At 41.7% G+C, this 23,120-nt stretch overlaps 1 protein-coding gene across 4 annotated transcripts in view; it reads left to right on the top strand.

The window, feature by feature from the left end:
- The first annotated feature begins 2,203 nt into the window (after positions 1–2,203).
- Runx1t1 (RUNX1 partner transcriptional co-repressor 1) overlaps positions 2,204–23,120 on the top strand; it is a 151,669-nt gene continuing 130,752 nt past the window's right edge. Inside the window, exon 1 of one of the 4 annotated variants that reach the window (XM_076924142.1) lies at positions 2,204–2,734. Coding sequence is in view for 2 of the 4 variants with exons in the window: in XM_076924143.1 (XP_076780258.1) it covers positions 10,358–10,421 (64 nt within the window). In the remaining 2 variants the exon portion in view is untranslated. Of the gene's footprint in view, positions 2,735–10,142; positions 10,422–10,455; positions 10,692–23,120 lie in introns of those variants that run through there. The other 3 variants (XM_076924144.1, XM_076924143.1, XM_076924141.1) reach the window with 3 other exon arrangements.

Raw genomic sequence — 23,120 nt, 5'->3', positions numbered from 1 at the left:
CTTTATATTTTATAGAATTCAAGTCTTTTAAGGAGGAGGCAAGTGGGATTAAAGACTATTCAGACTCATTCTCTTCCCATCAGCTCATGGGTGTATTGCTTCAGATTCTGTTAGTAGAATAACAAAAACAAAACAAAACCTATCTTAAATTTAATGATATAGTCTGATAGAAACCCAACTCAAGTAGAGTACTTTCTCTTAAAAGAAGTATACAATAATCAATCCTTTTTAAAAAAAATAACTGGCTAAGATGTATTCAATAATCAATCTTTTATTTTAAACCATAACTGGCCCAAAGGAAGATCCTGTAATATCTGTGGAAACCCATAGAATATGCTTTGTGAATTACGAATATGATTTGATTCCCTGCACGTGACTTTCCTTTGATTTAGAACTTCAAAGTTTCCAATATAACTTTATATTTACAGAGGCACAATTTATGAGAAGAAAAATATGCCATAAGAAAAATTTATATTTTTATCCCTACCCTTGTTCATACATTTTGTATATATTATATGAAATTATTGCTAATTTATTTTCATTTTAAATTTAAAAATACAACTTAAGAAGTTATATTATTTTACAAGAGTCAGTTCTGAGTAACATACCACTTCATTAATTTTAATTGAGGATTAGTATATAATTCTAGAATCCAAATAACTCATTTTTATCTTGGACAGAAAAGAACGCAGGTAACAGTGCATCAGCGTATCATCATATTTTTGACTCCCTTAGGAATACATAGTAAGCTCTGACATAATTTTTCCTAGAAATGAATCACACTAACATGTATATAAAATTTTATATTTTGAGATTATTAATGCTGTTAAGATCTGTTAAGTGTAGCAGGGGAAAAAAAAACCCTAGTGTAGAAATTACTATAAACTACATACTTTGATAAAACGGGGGAGATTTATGTGAAGAACATCATAATATCAAATACTAAGACAGTGTTATAATTCATTAGACAAATGTCCCAAGGAGAGGGCAGAATGTACAATGAGTATTTTCTAAAAATGAATTGCTAACAATGAATACAGTCTGCAAAGACTTCAGCATTGGAAGCCCAGCTGAGCTTAAAAGGGCGGGTGGGGGGCTTTCACCCCCTGTTAAATATTTGAAACACCACTTTAAAAAAAAAAATAAAACCATGAATGTCTTATTAGTTCTTATGGCATCAGGCTGACTCTGACTTGCATACATCTTTCCCTCTTTACAAAGATGAGATTTTAAAACATGCTCGCAGGACATTTTACATTGATTTAGACCATTTGGAAAAAACATGGTTCAGTGTAGGATTTCAAACTGTTCCAGTAAATACAATAACATTTGCAGCCGTGGCACGGTTCCATAATAATTTTAAAAGATTTCATTTTACTTATCATTGCAAGCCATTATCTGATCATATTTGACCTACATATTAATATTTTCATTACCATTCAAGCCCATCTTTGCTCTGTACAAATTGTCAGCACTCTTCACGGAGATGTTATTTATTTATTCTGGAAATACCTAGAATTCTTTCACCCTACGTTTTCCTTAGGGACTTCGTTCCTCCCTCTAAAGTATTGATATTAATATCGGGGGGAGGGGAACATTCGATAAAAAACGAGGGAGAGAAAGAGGTCTCTCTTAATGGTATACTACAGCAGAAGTAGAAAAACAAAGGGGGAAAGAAATGATAATTGTTTTCTCTAAGGCTATTATCTAATGCGAAAGCAAATAGTCAGTCTGGAAATCAGCTAACAGAAGGGGATTAGAGAGATCTGAGAGTGGCTTGATTTCTAGCAGAGCTGTCTCTGCAGCCAGTGATGAGACACAGGCAGGGCAGCTAGGAGCGCTCCAGATGGCCAGGGAAAGTGGTCGTCTTGGGTTACTGCAGGGCACTGAGGCCGCCAACACGTCCCGAACCTGGGAGAGCATCCTTAGGGAGCCAGCCCCACGTCCAGCCCGGACCAGAGAGGGCGAGGCCGGGAAGCCAGGCCTCCAGCCCGCCAGCGCATCCCTGCGAGCCGGGTCTGCCCATTGTTAACATATACTTGACCCCCCGTGACCCCCCGCATGACACAGATGTCTTTCACTTCCACCACCCGCCTAGCATCCCTACCCCCACCCCCCGCACCTGGTCGCGGCCACGCCGCCGCCTCCCTCCCGAGCGGCCGCGGCGCCCCCGGGTGCGGGCGCGCGCCGCAGCCGACCTGGTGCGGGCGCTGTGGGCGCTGTGCGCTGCGCGCGGCGCTCCTGCTCCCCGGCGGACGCCCGGACGCCCTGCAGATAAATGCAGTCGCCTTCCTCGAGAGCGAGCGAGGGCGGGCGAGGCGGACGCAGACGCCGCCTGTGACAGTGGCAATCCCCTGCGCCCCACATCACATTTGTCTGCCACAGCAGCAACAACAGAGAGGAGCGGAGGGAGGGAGCAAGGCGGGGAGGAGGGGGAGCTGAGCTCGGCGCGCGCCGGGCTCCGCGTCGCAGCCTGCGTCTGCCTGGCGTCCGCCACCCCGGGCTCCTCGCCCCGCAGCTCGCTGTGCGAGGCGGCTGCCGGCGACCGGCAAGACTAGGCAGTCGGTCTCTGGGCGAGCGCGTGTAGGCGAGTGGCCGTGGACATTCTGGCATCGCGAGGGAAGCGGCGCCGCGCCCTGGTCCTCTGGCCCCGCCGGCCGGCACCGACCGCTGGAAGTTTTATTTGCAGCTGGGAGCCCGCGGCGGATGGTGGGACTCTCCAGCCCTGTGCAGTGTAAGTGCCAACGGGCGAGCTGGGTCGGCGGGCGGGCTGGAGAGCGGGTGGCTGGGACCGGCCTCGGGCTGGTACTGTTAATTACAATGCCGATGACCGTCAGCATCTTTTGGATTAATTGGACCGAGAGGCTCTAGGCTGAACTTGACGCTCAACTAGAGTAGGACCGCGTAGCAGGGCAAAGAACATCGAGGTTTCTGGAGTCTGCGATGACACTGAACTTCGCGGACCAAACAAGACAGCGTTTCCCTCCGTTTTTTTGCTTTAGATTCCCCGCACTCTTTTTATTTTATTTTAATTTCTTTTTTCATCAAAGGAGAACAGAAAGATAAGTATGTCTCCTTCGACTAAACAACTAGTCAATTGGTCCACGATGTGTTTGGCAGGTGGCTTCCACACTCGCATCTTGGGTTTTTAAAACTGGAAGCGAAAGGCTTGTTTTCATGGTGGACACCTTAGTCCTAGGAGCAAGATGAAGAATCCTGACTTGGTTCTGGGCTACAATTTGGGTAGAAGTCCTGTTAGCTGCACCCCGGCGCTGTGGGACCCGCCTGACAACTTTCTCTTACTCGGGTATTGGGGTGCTTTGATGGGAAACCCCACAAGGATGATCAGGCAGCTTCTCTGAGCCAAGTCTTCCACCTGAGGCAAGTCCCGAGGTTCGTAGCCGGGGACGCCTGGGTAGCATCGCCTCCACAATACCTGAGTGTCCGGCTGGCCCAGCCGCCCTGGCCTTCTAGGGTGTTCCCATCACAGTCCCGACCCCGGTGACGCCCGCCTGTTCCGAGGAGCCTAGAGCACAACGTAGTTTAGCTCCCGCCGGGAGGAACCCAAACCGGAGCTGGAGCGGGAGAATTTCTTAGGTTTTTCCAGAAATCCCTTAGGGGAAGTAACTGGGGCTAGCAAATTCCCAGGTCCTGCTGTTCACTAACCTCTGGGCTAATCTAGAAAGAAGGTACCAGGTTGGTTGGCACATCTCCACCCTCTCCCCGGACGGACCTTGTCCTGATCGGGTGTGATTTAAGCAAAAAACGGTTAGGTCCGCATACCGCACTTAAGCCCAATTTTTAAAACTGTTTTTTTTTTTTTCCCCACCTCTTCCTTTCTTAAGGTCAGTTAAGCTTTGGAAAAGTTTTGAGTGTTATGATTCCGGGCAGTAGGATGTGAACCACGACTGTTACTAAAAATAGCTGCCTTCCCTCCTCCTCTTCCCGCTAAAGGCTGCTACAGCCTGGAGGATTTGTCCAGAGTCTTGGAGTCCTAGGCCTTCCTAACTCCTTTGCAAAGGGTAGCAGGGAAATCTTTTGAATTTAGCTTTCCTTCAGGATTGGGCACCACAAATCCCAGCGTGCCCCAGCATGACTAGTGCCTCTTGGGAAAATGCGCAGAAAAGAAGCTTTAAAGGAATTATCTAGTATTCCCTGGGAAGAGACCCTGAAGAACAGCCAGGGAGTGAGGACCAGGGAAGCTGGAGAGGCCACTCCAGACCAACTTCATGTGCTTGATGTAACTCTGAGCCCTCTTGAATTTTTAACTTCGCTTCCCTTAATTAATCTGCCCAGGGCCTGTGTATAAATGGCTGTCCACAGCTGCTGCAAATTGATTTATCTCCCGATAAAGGTCGAGTTGCTGACCAAAGCATTCTTTATACCTTCTGTGTGAACTAAAATGTGTTTTACAGGCTTTCCTCCCTCCTAGCCTCCTTTTCAACATCTGTACCATTTTTAAGTGCCCTCCGAGGCTCTTATTATCATCCCCCTTCTTATAGACCAGAAGAAGAACTGGGTCTATGCCCAGGAAGTCCACACTCCCCAGAATACAAATTGACCACCTTCTCTGTGATGAACGGTTTGTTAGCGTTGGGGGCCTCCTTAGTTTATTGCAGTACTTTGACTACGAAAGTCTTCTCTGTGTCCAGCTTCCCTGCTAAAGGATCAGCACATACCATTGTTTCTTAAGCCTTCGTGGCCTCAGTTTTGGAGTTTGTGTCATTTGTAATGTGTCTAAACAAAAACACATCCCCAATGCTTTATTTCTCCACATCAATTCTTCATCAATTCCACATCACCAAGTGCTGTCTAGTTTTAAGACGATGGTGGCTGTCAATGAAGAGAGAGGTGGTTATGCGATTTCATTTTCTCTTTACAGTAGTAAAGAGAAAATTTTTGAGAGGGCCAATTAGTCTCACATGATGTTAACTAGAATCTCATTTTTTCCAGATTTTCAATTTTTTTTTTAAATTTTTCAACCAGGATGAGTGTTAAACAGTTGAACTCTTCTCTTACCATACTGTATTTCACATTTGATACTTTATTAATTTATTCTTTGAAAAGACAGAATTCTAACAAAATTACCAAGGAATCATTCTTGGCACACAGAAATTGGATTTTAACTAAGCCCATGCTATGAGAAGAACTTCATGGACTTTGTATTAAAAACATTTGTTTAACCATTAATTAGAAACCATGTAGAACATGTAGACTGCAGGCCCCTTTATTTGAAAAAAACTAGATACTATGTGGGAGAATTTCGTTATGCAATTTTTGCTGGTGTCTCATCTAATAAAAGAAGCAGAGAGAACACCTGGAATTTTTTCTCTCTCTCTAATATTTGGAGCACTCAAAGCATTGCAGAAGTCTTTAAAATGGCATTTTTCTTTGTTGACTAAGTCTCTTTCATCCACCAGTACCTGCTAATGACGTGATTTTTGAAGTGGTCTTTGCAAGGACCTTCCTAATAAGAAGTTTTCTACCTTCAGTGCAGTGGAAACTGCACTGTTAAATGACAACTTCTTGGAAAAATCAGGAGAGCAGCCTTTGAGTTACAGATGACTAACTGCTTTGTAATACTTACCAATCCTTTTCTGAAAGAAGGAAAACACTGCACTTGGTGTTAGTATCAGTGAAGAGATTTCCCATCAAGGTGTTAGCCTAAATATTTTTAGGTAAACTCTTTATAAACTGTAAAGAACATCACAAATGTCAGGTGCAGTTATAATTTATTTTATTGTAAAATAGAGGCTTAGCTACCCCCCTCCTTTTTTAAAATATTGAAAGGGGATCACGAGAAAGAAATGCTTCCATTAAGAATGCTGGTCAGTGGTTGTCAGTTTAGGACATTCTTCACTGTCAAATCCTGTTTCTCACTTCTTTGATATGAACATCAGCTGACAGGCACTGAATGCAAAGCCTTCTTCATTGAGGTTTTATGCAGGCACCATAGCCCCTCATAGCAAAGCAGTCTGAAAAATTGGCACCTGCACAATTTGCATGTGAAAAAAAACCCAAGTCAGTTGCATTTTGCTGGAGTCGATTACTGTAAGTTATGTAAGAGGGAAAGGCTATTTGTTTGTTGCTGTTTGGGCATTTAAAGGTTCTTTATTTTATGGCTACCTTATTCATTATATTGTGAGCTTTGGTCTTTATTGATAGCAAAAGCAGGGCGAATTGAGCTTTTGTTTTGTAGAAGTTATTTATTATGGAGTGGAGTCGTTTTAATTGACAAGCTTACAAATGTCATTTAGATTCAGTTAAAAATTTTAAATGTAGCTTAGAAGAAGGTTTTGAGAGTAATCTATTAAAAGTTAAGTAAATGTGCACAGTTAGGCTGACGAGAGTATCACTTGACAACAGTCTAGGATTTTAATAGTTATAGATCTCAGTACCAATTCAAAATCCCCAACAATATAGACAAACATTTCAAACTTCTAAACTTGGTGGGGGCGGGGGGGAGGCTATTTCTCCTTGTTTTGCTTGTTAAACTGTCACCTATATGACCTTTCTAAAATTATATCTGACCTTCTTTATATAAACCAACAAGTAAATGTTAAATCAGCTACAAAAACCTTTGTGAACCTCAGACTGTTATCCATCAAAGAAGACATTTTATCCAGTGTAAGCTATTTAGTATTATCTAAAGAGACACCTTCCAATTTCACCTTTTTACAGCCATTAATATAAGAGTTCCTAAATTATGTTTAAAGAACAGTGAACATTTTATTAAAGCAAACATTAGTTCAGTTTAATGGAGGTAATTGTAAATGATAAGACAGAGCAGGTTATCTCTGTGTTGTTTAAACAGAAGGAACTACTTTGCACCATTTCCAGCAGCCATCTGTAGAAGAGAAGGGGTTGCACCTGTCTGTCCACACTAATTATAGATTAAGGCCAAAAAGAAATGAAATTCGAGGAGGTTTTCCGCTAATGAAATCCATACTGACTTTATTGTAAATGTGTTCTATGTAAAGAGGATGGTGGTTGAGTTGTGAGTAAATAAACTGCTATGTAGCTGCTAGGCACTTGGTTTTAGAGCACAATCCTGCTGCATTAACCTCTGATATTAAACAAAAAAAAAAAAATAGAGACGGCTACTTGAACATGGGTGGTAGCCTTTGTTTGGCATCCATAGTTACAAGTTAGCGAGCAGCAGTGGGAGCAGCAGCTCAGAAATGTGCAATAAAGCAGCTTAAACGCCAGAAATGTTTTCATATTCTGAAATGCGGATGAAGGGAGATCCTGTGTTAACTTATGCATAGAAAGAGGGATTTTTTAATTATTTTTTGTAAATTAGAAAGCTTTTTTTTTTCTTTTTCTGCACTTTCATCTTCACATCCATGAGAAATTAAAGCAAAATGAGTGAAGAATGCATCCTTCAATGAAAGGTCACACGAATGTCTACCACATCTGTTTATAGTAATTATGAACATAATTAACATAAGAATTACAAATGAAATAATGACAAGCTGAGCAATGAGATATTATGGCATAATGGTCATATGTTGGAATTCTCACATTATAGCACACTAGACTTCACATACTCAAAGAAAGAAAGAAAATGCTAGATTTTTATCTGAGTTAATGTTTCAAAACTTATCTGCCTGGGGCAGATGGACTTCTTGCTTTTACAAGAAGGTAACCCATTATTAAGAAAAAAAAATCATTGAAATTAAAATTTCCATTGAGCTTGGTTGTTAAGTTGTCTGTAATTATAGGTACCACTTTCTGTTGGGTTCTCAGTCCCTGATACAAATTCTTGATTACTATGTTGCTTTGGGTTTTGTTTTGACTTTCTTGAAACAAGATCTTATTTTGTAGCCCAGGCTGGCCTAGAACTTACTACAGACTCTGGGACTGGTTTGGAACTCACAGTGATCCTGTATCAGTCTCCCCAGTGCTGAGTTGGGGTGGGGGGGGCACTACACTGAGCTTGTTTTTGTTTTAATTGAAAGCTTTGGATCCAAAAACTTGGTTTAGAAGTCTCATGGAGCAGGAAGGCAGTACACAGAGTGATACAAACACTGTACTTTTACAAAACAAGAACATCTGCACTTTTAGCTGATCTGCAGTCTTCTTTGTGCCTAGTCTTTGAGATACCTTTTAGAGAAAAATATGTGTGTTCAGAGGTTAAAAGCAGTAATTAGAGCTTCTTTTCTTTTCATTTTTTGCATGTATTAATTTTATATTAGTAACAGGTTTCATCGTTGCGTTTCTGTGCCTATGTATCTAGTACATTTTTGTTAGTACATTGTAACAGACCATGTAACGGAAGGAAAAAAAAATCAGTGAGCCTTTGTATATTGATTTTTTTTCCTCTTTCCTGAGTTGCATTGGATGTCCAGATGTTTGTATAACAGTCTGTGCCCAAAATGATGTAGCTGCAGTGGCTGCTGCTGTCCAGTGTGAGTGCAGTTTTCTATCATAGTGTGAGAAAAGGTGAGAGGATATTCTGAAAATCTATTATTAAATTTAAAACATGGAGGGATGACAGATTTTTCACCCATTCAGAGCTCCCTTGCCTCTGTCATGTAGCCTGTAAGTAGTTTACTTCCTGCCCCTGTACCCTTCTCTAACCACCGAACCTAGTCACTTTTTGAAGATTTATGGAGAAATATCACCTTGTTCTTGTGCAGTGATACTGGGAGGCTTTCCACATTATTGGATTACTGGAGGATTGTAGCAGAACTCCTTTTATCTGGCATTCATTCTATGACAAGATTTTCACACATGCCCTTCCCCCAGCATGCCCAGTTTTCTTCACTTTGTGTTACCTATCAAATTTCGCTTGATTCTTTTCTTGGGGTGGGAGGATGAGTGTGTGTGTGTGTGTGTGTGTGTGTGTGTGTGGTGTGGGTACATAGCACATAAGACCAGTTTTGTTGTTTTAGGGTAAGGGGTTTGCAAGTACTTGATGAAACAAAGCCCCTCTTAAAATATGCCTCCTTCTCTTCTCTTTCTCAACTCATTGGTTCCCCCCTCCCCCGTTGTTCCTGCCCCCTTTCATTGCCTTCTACTGACTTTTTATATATAAACTATTTCATGACCCCAAGTTTCACAGCAGTTGTGGCTGCAGTGTGTGCCATGACATTCTGCAGTTTATTGAACTATGTCTCCACAGTGCACAAAAGGCTTCTTAACCAAGCTAGAAACACAACACAGGGGCCTAGAAACACAACACAGCCAAACACCCCCTCCCCCCACCAACAAGAAGACCTCCTTCGCTGCATTATCTGCACTCCATTAAGGACCTGATCAGATGTTCAGATTGTCTGATGGGTGCATTTAAAAGTGAAAAGGGGCTCCCTAGGGACTACTCAGGTGTATGTATCCCCCTCCTGACCCTGCTGGGGTGGAGGAGGATGAACTCTGGCCCGCTGGCAGAGCGTTAGCCCCTGCTTGTTCTGATTGATTCTCAGGCTCTGGGTGAGTGAAGAGCTGAGAGGCCAGATTGATTGCCTCAATTTCGAATTCCCGCCTCCCAAACAGACTCTCAGATGTACGCAGAAGGAAGCTCCTACCCCAACCCGACTTCTGGAGGTGGCGCAGGTGTCTGAGTCACCTGTAGCCACCAATCACACGTGGTCCTCCTTATCACAATGACGCTGGCTGCCCTGCATCTTCAGCTAGGACTCACTCTCAAAGCTTGAAGAGGGTGGGCGGGTGTGTGTGTGTGTGGGGGGGAAGTTGTATCTCTCTATCCCCATTGCATCTAAGTGTGGGGGTGAGTGGGGGCTGGGTTTTAGTATATGGGATCAAAATAGAAAGAGACAGATCCCAAGGGAGGTCGTCCTGGTAGACTGCAGGACTGTTGTGTCCTGCACAGTAGATTTGTTTTGCAAATTATGTGTCTTTGGAAGGAGGTGAGGTGGTAAAGGTGTCACTGCCAAAACCACCAAGAGAGAGCTCTTGATCCCGCTGACCTTGACAGAACCTCTAGTGTTAGTAGAGCCACAGGGCTAGCAAATCCAAGTATTTGGGAGGTGGGGCCGATTGGTTACCCTGCAGCCCTGATCGCCTCCACCTCCCAGCCTCTCTGGGTAACTGTCCTCTCGCTCTGACCCCATCCCAAGCCGGTCCCCGCCCCTGAATCCCTTCCCTGTCTCCCCCCTCCTGCCTGCATCTCTTCCCTCCCTCTCTTCCCTCTCTCTCCCACTTTTCCTCCCTCTCCCCTCCGTCTCGCACGCACCCTCTGTTTATTTTCCTGCCTCCATCTGGGCCCTGCTGATATTGTAATCACCCTGATGCACGTTGGCTCCTCTCCTCTCCCTCCCGCGCGCACACACTCACTCACACACAATGTGCCATCCCGACCAGCCCTTTACTTCTGATAAGCTCCGATGTGTGTTTAATGAATACAAAGCGGCGGTGTGGGGGCCGCGCGGCCGGCCGCCTCGCGCGCTCGCCGCCGGAAGGTAATCTCCGCGGCCGGGCTGGGGGCGGCGGGGCGGGGCGCGGCGTGGGGGCGGCCCCCCAACGATCCGGAGCTGATAAGAGCCAGGGAAGTGAAGATGTAACCTGTTATCGGGAGCTCCTCTTAGCTGCCAGAGGGAATTTACATTTAAAGATTACAGAGGGAGAGGGAGAGGATCTGCCTTTTGTTGTGCTGGGTGAGGAGGAGGCAGCGGCCCTGGCCTCCCCGCTATCTCCCATCACCTCTGCTAACCAGACCGGGATTCGCGGAGGTGAGATTACCGAGGGCCTTATCTTTAATTGGGTTTAGTGTTGCCAGTCTGAATAGGTTTAAAGAGACTCGATAAAGGGGGAACAATAGATTATTTGTTGATCGGACGCTGGAGCTCTCAGATGTAAAAGAGAGAGGAAGAACTCTTAACAACTTGATTAGCTCTATTTTATTTTGATTTTGAGGTGACAGAGCCTCTCGGTAAAAAGAGGGAGGACTAGGGAACTCATGTGCGATCTCAATGACTTACAATGTTTTATTCCAGCACTTCTGCACCTGTTTTATTTTAAAGGTGCTGCCTCACCCCCCCCCCCTTTTTTTTTCTTTAGGGTTGATAAAGAGAGGCTTTTGGGTATTGGGCATCTATGTTTGGTTTTGCGTGGCTTGTTTTGAACAGGTGATGAATTGATGCTTTGGGTCCCAGAAACAGCCTGAAAAACTAATGAAGCCCACTTTTAATATAGAAGGAAGAGAATGGTAGATTATGGTTCAAGTCTGACTAGAAGGACGAGCATCAGTCTAGGTCTGGTAGAAATACTAACTATATTTTGTATTTGAGCCATACCATCTTTTGCTTGAAGTCAGTGTGAGAAAAAAAATGAAGCAAATTGTCACTTAACTTATGAGTGTATTTCAAAATTTTATGATATAAACTTTAGAAGGTCCTTAGAATGAATAAAAGACAAAATGATTGCTTCTGCCTCCTACTCATTGTTGAGATAGGTGTTTTCATAGGTAGGTAGATATGAGCCAGTGACTAAAAGCCTAATTAAAATTTGTTTAAAGCCAGAGGGACATGTTTCCTTGTTGACAGCAGCAAATCGATGGGGGAAGACAATAAGTTCCAGTATTTTACTTCCATTGACTGAACATATTGACATTGCAGGTTTGCTGTTGCCTCAGTGACCGTGACAAAACACTGAAATTCACTGGGCGACTGGTCAGAGTAGCACCTAGATTACTGAGTGTCTTTTCTATCTTATCACCCAGGCAGAAGAGGAAAGGCTAGCCTCTGGTCCTTCAGAAGGAGGGTAGTCTTTCTGGTTAAGGAACTGTCAGATGGCATGTTTTGGGATAGCAGTCTTTTTTTTTTTTTTTTTTTTTTTTCCAGAACTGATATTACATAGAAATGTATGGTTATCCAAAATCTGGGGAAGCAACTTAGCAATCTTGAGTATTTACATACAGGAACACCCATTTCTAAGATTTCCCTTTGCTCTGCCTGAAGATACTTACAGCAGGTGACCAGCTTGTGTTTGGGTAATATCCATTTTGTTCAAGTCTAGGGTACTCAAGCAGCTAAGCCTGTGTCTTAGAAAATAGTGTTTTAGAGTCTCTCCGGACACAGGGACTAACTCTGACTGCTCTGCAGTTTCTTTGGTGGACAAAACAAGGAATGAATGAGATGTGACTCCCCCATATTCAGGTGTGACCATAAACGGTGATGTGGATTTTCTATGGTTTTCAAAGAGATGCAGACAAAATATAATTTGCTATCCTATCATTGTTTGGCGTTTTACATCAAGTATTAGGGAGACACCGAGTATAAGACATTTGTACCACACCACAGTAGATATGGAATAAAGCCAAAAGAGACTAAACATAGTTTTTTAAAAGTTTAATGACCATGACTTATACATAGTACACAGTGACTATTGCCACCAAGCAGCGAACTGGTGCCCTTTGTGGTGTTTTAGAACAAAACTAGTCTTTTAGACCATTTTCATGAAAATGTTAGGTTTCCATTTGATCAGCAGGTGCTGTGGAGATGAAAGCCATGTGTAAATTTTCAGCAGGCTAAAAGTGTCAATTCAGAAAAGGAAAGTGATAGGAGAAAAAGCAATCAGTTTTCCTGTTTTCAATTTGTGCAGGATTTGAAGAGCTGTTTTGTTGAACTGCTACATCTGCTCCAATATGAATATTGAACTACTTCCACTAAAAATAACAACCTATAATTTGGAAGCTACTGCAAGCCTTTTGTTAATGCGAGTGGGTTATTTAAAAACAAAACAAAATAAAAAATAAAAATAAAAAAAAGAGACAATTTTCTTTTCTGACAGTCTCTTGCCTGATACGCATTTTCGTTTACTGGTCCTTTCATCCTCAGAAGATAAATGATGTTGTGCAATTAGGGTCTCATCTTGTTTTGGCTATGAAAAGAGGTTCCTGGAGGTGAAAATCCTGGTAATAGAAAAAGGCATCCCATGAAACAAAATGTATTTCAAAGTAATCATTTAAAGCATGTTTATTTACGATGAGGTGCTTATTCCTCACATTTTTCTCTAATAGTCTAATTTTTTAACTTACCGGAGACTACTGTGAGAAAGTTAACACTATTCCACTGCGTACTGCGCTCTCTGTGGTGTAGCCCACTTTTAATATACCTCCAAATGTAAGTTTAAACTAATCAGGGATATTTTACCTAACAGGGCTTTCAAATAATTTTTTTCATGCTTAAATAAAATGATTAAATTATGCTTGAGTGCCTGCATACAAAGGCTTTGGCCTCTATAGTAGTGCTAATCAAATAAGTTTTATGGACCACATGAGAGGAAAAATTGGATGCATTTTACTGGTGACATTTCTAGGAAAGACGTGTTCTTTAAATACATCTAGTATTAATTAAAAAAAGAAAACTCCAGAATATATTTAAAAGAATTATAATAAAAAATTCTGAATGCATATAATAAAAATGATCCGTGACACTATCTCCATGTAATATAGGTATAGACACTGAAGGCAGAAGACAAGTGGATAAGGTTACGTATTGATTCAGGGATTGATTGCACTTGGTTTGACTTGTGGCTGAAGTCATTTGTCCAGGGTGAGACCTGATCACTGCCAAGGATCAATTAGCTGTGTAGCTTGTGGCTTCACACTTGAGTGGCTAGACACATTCTTCACAGATAAACTCAGAAGAGCTCAGGAAAGGATAAAGGGATGACAGATACTGTGACACATGAATATGTTGATTTGCACATGTAGTATATTTGTTGATATTTATAAAGGTAGAAGTTCTTTAGAAACATCAGCTAGCAAAAGGAAGTGGTTTCAGAACACAACTGAAGGTGTTATTGAATGAATGACTGTGTGTGTGTACAATCAGACAGAGAGTATTATCTTAAGGGTTGTCACTTCCAATATGAAGCCCAATGAACAGTCCAGGATTGGGGTGTTCGGGCACATCATCAAGTAAGGTCAGTCCCATATGGGTATGTTCTTTGGTACATGTATTTTGCCACTTTCAAGGAAAGAGCCTGAGCCAAGCATGCTGGTTTATACCTGTAATCTCAGGATTTGGAGGTAGGAGGATTAAAAGTTCAGAGTCATCTTTGGCTGAAAAGTCTGCAACTGTCTGAGAGAGGGAGAAGGAGGGGAAGGGAGAAGGAGACTGAGAGGGAGAGGAGAAGGGAAAGGAAGACTTAAAGGGAGAGGGAGAGGGGGGAGAGAAATGAGACAGAGAGAGAGACAGACAGACAGAGACAGAGAGAGAGAGAGGGGGAGAGAGAGAGAACAAAAATGAGAAAGAATAGAGGCTATATCAAAAAGCTTATTCACAAACACACTCCGGTTGGTTTTGTGCCAAAGCCACAGTACTTTATGCCTCAAAAGTGAAGAGTTTTCTGGGCCTTTTCAGAGTTTTGGAATGATGCCAGGCTCTTAGAACCACTGGCAAAGTAATGTTCCATGGTCGAAGTTTACGCCATAGTGCTTTTTTGTTTGGAAAAAGTTCTAAACCATTTACACTGCTTAAAACGAGTAACATTTTCAGTGACAGACAGACAGGCTTAAAATTTTCTTCTCTGAGGCTGGAGATGTAGCTCAATAGGTAATGTGCTTACTTAGCTACAGGGTACCCTAGATTTTATCCCAGCATCACATAGACTGGGTGTGGAATACCTACATTGTATTTTCAATTTGTGACATTGTGTACTATAACTCATATAACACATGAAGGAACGACAAAGTGGGCTGCTTTTGTGGATGTTGTTTTGGCCAAAGTCTCAAGACAAATGACTATTTGGGTGAATAGAGAAGGCCTTTAGAATATAGATATTGTGAAAGAGAAATATAAAGAACACAAATGTAAATTTACCAATGAGTCTCCACATCTAAACACTGTGTCTTGGAAAAAGTGATTGATTGGTCTTGTTAATTTTTTAATATCTGGGGCAAAGACTACTTTAGAGTGAGCTCTGAGGCTTCAGAGACTGCTACATAGTTGCATTGGGGTAAAAGCAAACAAGCAACCGATGACAGAGGCGTACTATTTCTTGCTCCTAACTTTCACATAGGTTTTCATTGTAGACTTGAAGTGAATGATTAACTAGCTTCTTAATTTCTTCCTGTCAGAGAACTCCAACCCCTGGCTCAGACTAGCCACAGCTGCTCCTCTGCCTTTACTTATGACCATACTTTTCTTTCTTTATTTAAATTAATTAGTTAGTTAATTAATTAATTTTTTTTTAGTCAAGGTTTCATTATACAGCTCTGGCTGTTCTGAAACTCACTATGTAGATCAGAATGGCCTTGAACTCACAGAGATCTGCCTGCCTCTGCCTCTCACATGCTAAGATTAAAGGTGTAACTTACTGTGCTCCTCTTTGACTTGGAGTTTTACAACTGAGGTTTCCTTGTGTTCCCCAAACTGACCTATTTTGCATGGAGTCCTGATAGTTAGGACCTTATTCTCTGAATGCCAGATCTTGATTCTCTGAATGAAGGAGATCTTGGAGATCTCCTTAGCAGACACTGTTTTCTTTTATTTAATCTGTTTTTTTGATCTTGCATCCTGGACATATTTTTACCCACTGTCACAGGCTCTTCCAACCCCGTGGGCTGCTGTATATCTTTATCTTTTGTTCTATCATCTTAAAATATTTGCTATCTGACAGTTAAGGGGAAAGGGGAGTTTCTTTTTTGTTATGGTGTTTTGGATAAGCTAATTCTATGTAGCTCAGACTGATCTATATGTAGCCTAGGTTGGCCTACAACCTGTTCTTGCTGCCTCAACTTCTTAAGACTTGGCATTCGCTGCAAACATATACCATTCCCAGCTAGGGGGAAAAAGATCTAGTTGCATCTTGTAATCTAGAGAAGTTGTGATTGTATCTGACTTCATGGTGTATAGCATGTTTTATGTTATAAAAAAGAAGGACCTAGTATGGATCTTTAGTGCCCTGAGAGGCCAAGGGATGCCCTTCCAGTTTTATCATGGAGTGTTTTGTTTTGTTTTGTTTTGGTAGTTTAAGAGTTATCTCAGTTTTCAGATGAATTCCTTAGAGGTAAGATGAAGGTGTCTCCCATGTGAATTTCTGATACTAGGAATAAATTTGGGAGTTTTCTTACAGCAATAATGTGTACCATTGACAACAGGTTTGAGAGGCACTGTTGTCTTCATATTAATGGGAGATGGGTTATGGTAAGGTCCACTGGCTCTCCACCCACCTGCATAAGGACAAAATGCACTGGAAAGAGGGAACTAGGCTATCAGAGCCATCATGGACATCAGGTGACTGTGTGGAATGTTAGTCACTACCTTCCCCCTTCAGAGGCAATAAAAGGAGAATAGAACAGGTTATGCAGTAAGGAGGGGCTTCTGTCAAAGGGAAATAGGTTTCATGCTTTTCCTTCACAGTCACTGGGCAACACAGTGGCTTTGTGCAGGGCCATAGGACTGAGGTAAAGGGAATGAAGATTGGATGTGATTAGTAGGCATTCACCATATTGCATAGCTCAAAGTCTGGACCCGAGCCGCTTGGGGGATGGAGAAAATAGCCTCTTTAAATAACTTTGTGGGCAGGAACTGGTAACTTATTTAAGCAGACAACAGTACATTGCCATGTGGCTAACATCAAGTCTCAAAAAAAAAAAAAAAAAAAAACCTGAAGATTTGACCATGAGCTTTGCCTGAAAAATTAAAAAATGTAGTTACTACTATCAGCATGTTGATTTTGTATTTGTTGCCTGGTTATAAAATCAATGGACATTAAAGTACAGATGCTCGGAGTTTGTCCTAAGTTTCCTTATTCGTAAAACTGCTAATCATAAAGCAGGGCCAGGTTTCTTTGACAAGTAGGAACATTTGACTTTGATGAGTTTGATGAAGGTGAGCAGTTTGCTGTCATCCAGGAAACTTTTGGTATTTCCTAAGGAGTTTATTGTATGGCAGGGCTCGGAAAAATAGCTTCTTTCAATTTGTGCTACAAATGGAAGCCATGAGGATCACTTCTACTTCATAGGCCATAGAATATCTTTTCACTGATGTTCAAAGTTCAGCGTAAGACTAAATGGAAATCCTTTGTCCTAAAGGACAATGTTTCTAAAGCAGAGATGCAGTGAGTGAGTTCTTCATTAAAACTTGGTTCCATTGGATGGGATAATACCTAAGATATATCAGACAGTGTATCCCTAGGAGATGTCATGGAATACTGTAAAGAAGTTGAAGAGCTAGCAATCTACTGATACCATGAGGGGAAATGGGGAAGAGTAGGGGAGAAGAGCCTTGTGTGCAGCTGACAAGGTACTGGAGCAGGTTAGTTGTGAGATGTTTTATAAAGACTGTTTGGGGGCTGGGGGCCTGCCTTGCAGGACCTGCTGGAGGACTTCATCTAGTAACACTCAGAAAACCAAAGCGTATTGTTGTAGACAAGCAGACAGATGGTGGTCCCCCAAAAGAGCCCACACTGATAATGATACCAGGGCAATGGCCTGGTATCCTGCAAAGAATGTTTCTCATCACTTTGAGCCTTGTACATGGTACTGCTGATGCTTTTAGCAAAGTCTTATGAAATCTGTCCGTTTGTCTGGTTGCCCATGGCCAATTAGTCCATTTAGAAGTTCCTCATCTCTTTCCCTGGCCACAAGACAGGAGGAGAATGTGACAGATCCTGAAAGACTGCTAGTTTATCTTCTGAGTCCATGTGTGTGTGATATACACAGTGATGAGCAAACACAGCAAGGAAGAGTAGGGAATGATACTGGAGTGGAACTGGGAGTTTATCAAGCGGATCTGCTAACCCTTCCCTGTGAAAGAGTTCTTAAGTAATGTAGAATGCTGAAACTTTTAGGGGGTGTTCACGTGATCACAGTTGCATTCTCATCTCTAGCTGGAATTGTTTAAACAGGAGATCCACACCTGACCTTTCCTGGATAGCAGTATATATAAGCAATGACTTCTCATTGTTTTTTTTTTTTTTTTTTTTTTTTTTTTTTTTTTTTTTTTTAAAGCAAGAGGGGTGAGGAGTCAGCAAAGATGGGAAGGGAAAAAGAAAAGGCTCCATTGACTGATATGTTTAAGCTAAGTTTTCAGGTGGCCTCCAGGGAAGAGGGAGAAAGTTCTAGAGACAGAAAGAGGTAATGAGTAACAAAAGAGGAAAGAGGCAGCTCAGGAGACCCAAGGTTGATTTCTCAAGAGTCACACACTAGCCAGCTAACCCAGGTAAAGACACTTCCTAGGGTGACCAGTGAAAAGTGAAGTGTGTACTACTGTAAGGGAATCTAAAGTAAGTTGATAATGCTTGTTGTATGTTGGTAGGAGAAGACTTTAGGCAGGAAAGTGGGCTCAGTCCCCACTGAAGATCACACCCTTTGGGGACAGGTTAAGTAGTTATGGTGATAGTAGTATACTTAGACTGTTAAGTAAATGGCTCAATAAGTGGAGTTTATTTTTATTGGTGTGTGTGTGTGTGTGTGTGTGTCTGTCTGTCTGTCTGTCTGAGTGTGTGGTGTGTGTGTCTGTGTCTGAGTGTGTGCTGATGTATATGTGTTTGTGTCTGAGTGTGTGTGTGTGTGTGGGGGGGGGCAGAGACCAAAGGAGGATATTGCATCCCATGGAGCTTCAGTTGCAGGTAGTTGTAAGCAAACTGATGCTAGGAACTGAATTTTGGTCTGCTGGAAGAGCATCAAGTGATCATAAATGCTGGGCCATCTTTCTGTCCTCATTAGTAGGATTTTAGAGAGGAGAGTAAGTTGGCATTTAAGCTGCCTTGAGACAGGAAGGATTTATCAAGGCCTGGCTGCTGTCATTGGTCAACAGTGCTTTACAAGGCAAGAGAGGTAAAGAGTACTGGAGTGGAGAGGGAGTGGAGTTAGGAAATGCATTAAGAACCAGCTGTACAAGAAAAAAGCCCGTGGGGCAATGAGTGCAGGGTAAGAGCAAAATGACTGCTTGTAGATAAAACACTTGCCTTGGGTACCATCTTCTTGGGAAGTAGCATGGAGGGTCCCTGTCTGGGCTTGGGGTCTTACATCACTTTCCTACTCTAAAGCTCGAACAGTTCCACTTGTAGAATAAATTTGTTTTTCTAGTTGAACTTCTCTTAAACAACAGACAAAAATGAAGAAATCTAAAATCAATGTAGAAAAGAAAAACAGAAAAGAAAGAAAAAAAAGAAGAAAAGAACAGATGTCCTAGGCTAAGGGAGGCCATGAGCCTTGGGAAAACTGTTCCTCTGGAGGTGGCCTTGTTGTGATGGGTCTGATGTAGTGGCTGGTTGGGAAGGCACGGAGGCCAACACCAAGCAGTCTGCTTGTATCAGCTCATTTATTGTGGTTCATCGCTTTGTTTGTTATGTGGGGATTGAATTCAGGGGTTTGTGCATAGTAAGCCAGCATTCGGTCACTGAGCTACAACTCCAGCCCTTTGTTTCAGCAGTTTCGATTTTAGATACTGTAGAAGAGTGATCATAGTTGGGTTAAGAAGATGACAAGGAAGAGCTAGATGCAAAAGGCATTTCCAAGAAAAAAAAATAGGGCATGGATAGAGAGGGGATTTGTAGAGGGGAGGGGTTAACAACCAAGTTAACTGTTGAGTGTGCTTAGCTTGTTACAACTAGGGATTTTCTTTGGCTGCTTGTTGAAGGGGCAGCCTTCCTGCCCTACCATAGATACAAAGCATTCCAGCCTCTGAGAAGAGCTGGGAAGTCATTTGGATTCTTTGACACAAGGAATTCTCAAGGTCCCAGCTGTCTTTGGGAGGAGGAGACAGGACTACCAAGTGGTAGGTGTGGTTCCACAGGTGTTTTTCTTTGGGTCTTATCCTCTGGTGGATTTGGCTCCATGATCCTCTTTCAGAAGTTTGTTACCTCTCCCTCTGTAGATGTCTTCTGTCTACTTGGGAGAGTAAGGAGTGATCAGGCCTGCTGAGTAGTTAGCCTCCCATTCTGCAAAAGCTACCTCTGTTTTACATATTTTTATGTATGACAAACATTGATATTTGGTACTTGGTACTTTATAAACTTCTTTCAGCACTAACATTACATAGTGGTGAGAAGATAGAGAGGACAAGATAGTGACCATGGTGACAGTCAGTTGACCGGAATAGGGATAATCTTGGAAAGGGGCACATATCGGATTCCAGACTCTGTGGTCTTCTGGATGAGGCAAGAGTAGCTTTCCTGTGAGGTCTTTGAACCTAGCTTCATCTCTTTAATGTGCTGTGCATTGTCTATAGACCAAATACATTTTCATACAGTAATGTTTTCCAAGTCTTCTTTAATCAAGAACAAATATGCATTAAAATATTGTTGCTAGAAATAGAAATTAATCTTGTTATATCTTTATAATCAACAGATAGTGAACTTAATGTAGTAGCATGTGTGGACCATGGCTTTTACTTTAAAATGGAGGCTTCCCATTAGAAAAGCAGAGTAATTCTTTTGATACGCTAAAAGATAGTAGTTACATTATACATTTATTATTAAATCTCTCTGCACCTCCCCCCAGTTAAGAGAATTTAGTATTGGAAGAAATGGCATCACCATTGAAACTACTTATGAACCTGACATGGTGGCTCATTCTTGTGTCCCCAACACAGAGGTCAAGGAATGAAAGCCAAGCATTACACAGCCTGTCAAAAGAAAAAAAAAAAATCAACCAAAACCCAGTCCAAGCATGAGGACTTTTAGAATAAAATTCATGAGGTCATGTTGTTTCATATAGATTGAGACATGACAGTAGTTGGAAAATATTAAAGTGAATTAACCCAGTAAAGTATATTGAATTTTGGCAGGTGAAATATATAAAGTATAACATAGCAAACATAATGCCACTTGTATAGTGTCAATACACTGACCATATGGATATTGATCCTAGAACCCTTGAATTTCAGGATAGTTTCTGAGGGCTTCTCTTGTTGTTCTTGGTCATCAGTCTGTGCTTCTATATCAAATCCTTTCCCCTATTGTTTCTTTTTTTTAATATTTGTACTTATCCAATGCATTTAATTGAGAAATAAATTTTTATTATGCTGTATTTCTTATTTTCAATTGCTTGTATTTTTAACTAAAAATGTATATAATAAAAACACACTGCTGGTCTTATAGGAAGAATACCATTTTCCTAACTGTGCACCAATATATGCAACAGTTATTTTAAAAATTTGGAGGTTTTTTAAAAAATTTATTTTTAAAACCACCTTTCATTGAAAGGCTACCTTGATATACATTTAAAGCATATTACCCCATGCATAGAAAGTGTGGGAGTTAATAAAACACAAGATCATGTCATATCAAGGCTGTGTGCGGTGTTGCTTAATTTGAAAACACCTTCTTTATCTTTATCTTTGAGCTTTAATCAGATCTGTCAGAATTGATTTTTTGATGGATTTTTCTCTTTATCAACTATATTTGATAGAAATTAATTTTCACTGTTAAAAAAATCTTGACAAAACTTCATCATAAAACAATCCTTTTTTTTTCCCCAAAGGGCAATCATGTTGTTGTCTGAGAATCATTTTTGAGGTATGTTGTTAAATGAGGAGAGCAAGAAGGAGAAGAGTGTGCTCTGCTTGCTACATACACATACTCAAAAATTGCATGCAGTTCTGGTTTTGGCAGATGTGCAAGAAACTGACAGCAGTGTTGCACTTAGAGAAGAAAGCGAGACCCAGGCATTGTGGCCTGAGGAAGTTGATGCTTAGGTACCAAGTTTTAAATCCATCTTTGGTGCTATCACCTGCTGCAGAATAACAGGCTGCAGTGTGAGCCTGTAGCTCACTGGCCCAGAACTTCACCCATCTGGGAGAAGGTGACCTTTCCTGCCCAAGGGCAGTGGAGTGTCCCAGAGAGGAGGCCTGGTTTACAAGGTCCTCTGACTTAATCTGCTTCTTTTTTCTCTTTAGAAATAGTACTCACCCAGACCATAATAGCATGGCCTCAAAGAGGATGGGGCAGTTAAGGGGATAAGAGGTACATCAGGATTGTTGTTTTCTGGGCTTTCCCCAGTATGGAATTATCAAGTCCATTTTCTAGAAACTCCTAGTGTGTCTTCTTTTGCAGTCATTTCTCCACTTAGAAAATACTGAATGGTTCTGTTTGACTTTGGTGATATGGGCATTTACCTGGCCATAGCTAGGTTTTTCTCTTTTTACCTGGGCTGCTTGTGTGCTTTCTGAGGACTGAGACTAGGTCCACTTCACCTTTTCCTCAGCCTCCGGAGAAATGTTTCCCTTTGAGGCTATGGCCTCTCTCCTGATAGAATCTCTTCATGAAATTTAGCTGGTTCACTGGCCCCTTCAGTGTGGGAGTATGGACAGAACAGTTGGGGTCCTTTTTGGTGCTTTGTTAAATAGTGAAAAAGCTCACACCTTGAGCTCAAGTCATTTACTGAAATTTCTCTTGGAAACATTTAATGGTGAAAAGTAAAGAACAAACTTGGTTTCAACAGCAAGTCTTTTGTATTCTTGCCCCACCTCTCTCCACCTTGGTCCCCCCCTTTTTTTTTATTGTGTTCTCTTTCCAAATGCACAATTTATTTTGACTTGGATATTGTAAAGTGGTGACTAAAAATACAATACCCTCTGTGATGCTTAGTTTTGTCAGCCTTATTGGATTGAGAAATGCCTAGTGCATTAATGAGGCAGACTTTTAGGCATATCTGTGAGAGGATTTTTTTTTTTTTTTTGAAGATTAATTGAGGAAGAAGGCTGCTGGGAATAAACACTAACATATCATGGGCTCAGGCGCTAAACTGAATATAAATGCTGAAGGAGAATGCCAGCAGAATGACAATTCTCTTTTCCTTGCTATCAGACTTTTCCACCTCACCCCCAGATGGGAGCAACCTCACATGATCCTTCATGTGTGGTGTTGGGCAAGAGCTGACTTCGTTGCTTTAAGGCATCATCACTGGTCCAGGGTTTATTACCACTCTCCTGGAGATCCTTAATTCTCAGCAACTAGAAACAGCTCTGAAAATAGGGGTAGCCACACTGGCTGCAGGTGAGAAATACAACATCAAGGGAAAATAATCCTTTTCATTGCTTTTGGAAAAGTTATTTTTTTTTAGGGTTTGAAAATACTCCAACTTTGCCAAGTCTCTGAGACAGAGATGCGGCGGCGGCGGCGGTGGTGGTGGTGGTGGTGGTGGTGGTGGTGGTGGTGGTGGTGGTGGTAATGGTGGTTTTGCATCTTGTATGATAAACTAATAA

The sequence above is a fragment of the Arvicanthis niloticus genome, chromosome 25, assembly GCF_011762505.2.
Source record: "Arvicanthis niloticus isolate mArvNil1 chromosome 25, mArvNil1.pat.X, whole genome shotgun sequence".
Taxonomy (NCBI): Eukaryota; Metazoa; Chordata; class Mammalia; order Rodentia; family Muridae; genus Arvicanthis; species Arvicanthis niloticus.
Note: the sequence above shows the minus strand (reverse complement) of the source record. Positions and strands in the feature narration are given on the sequence as shown.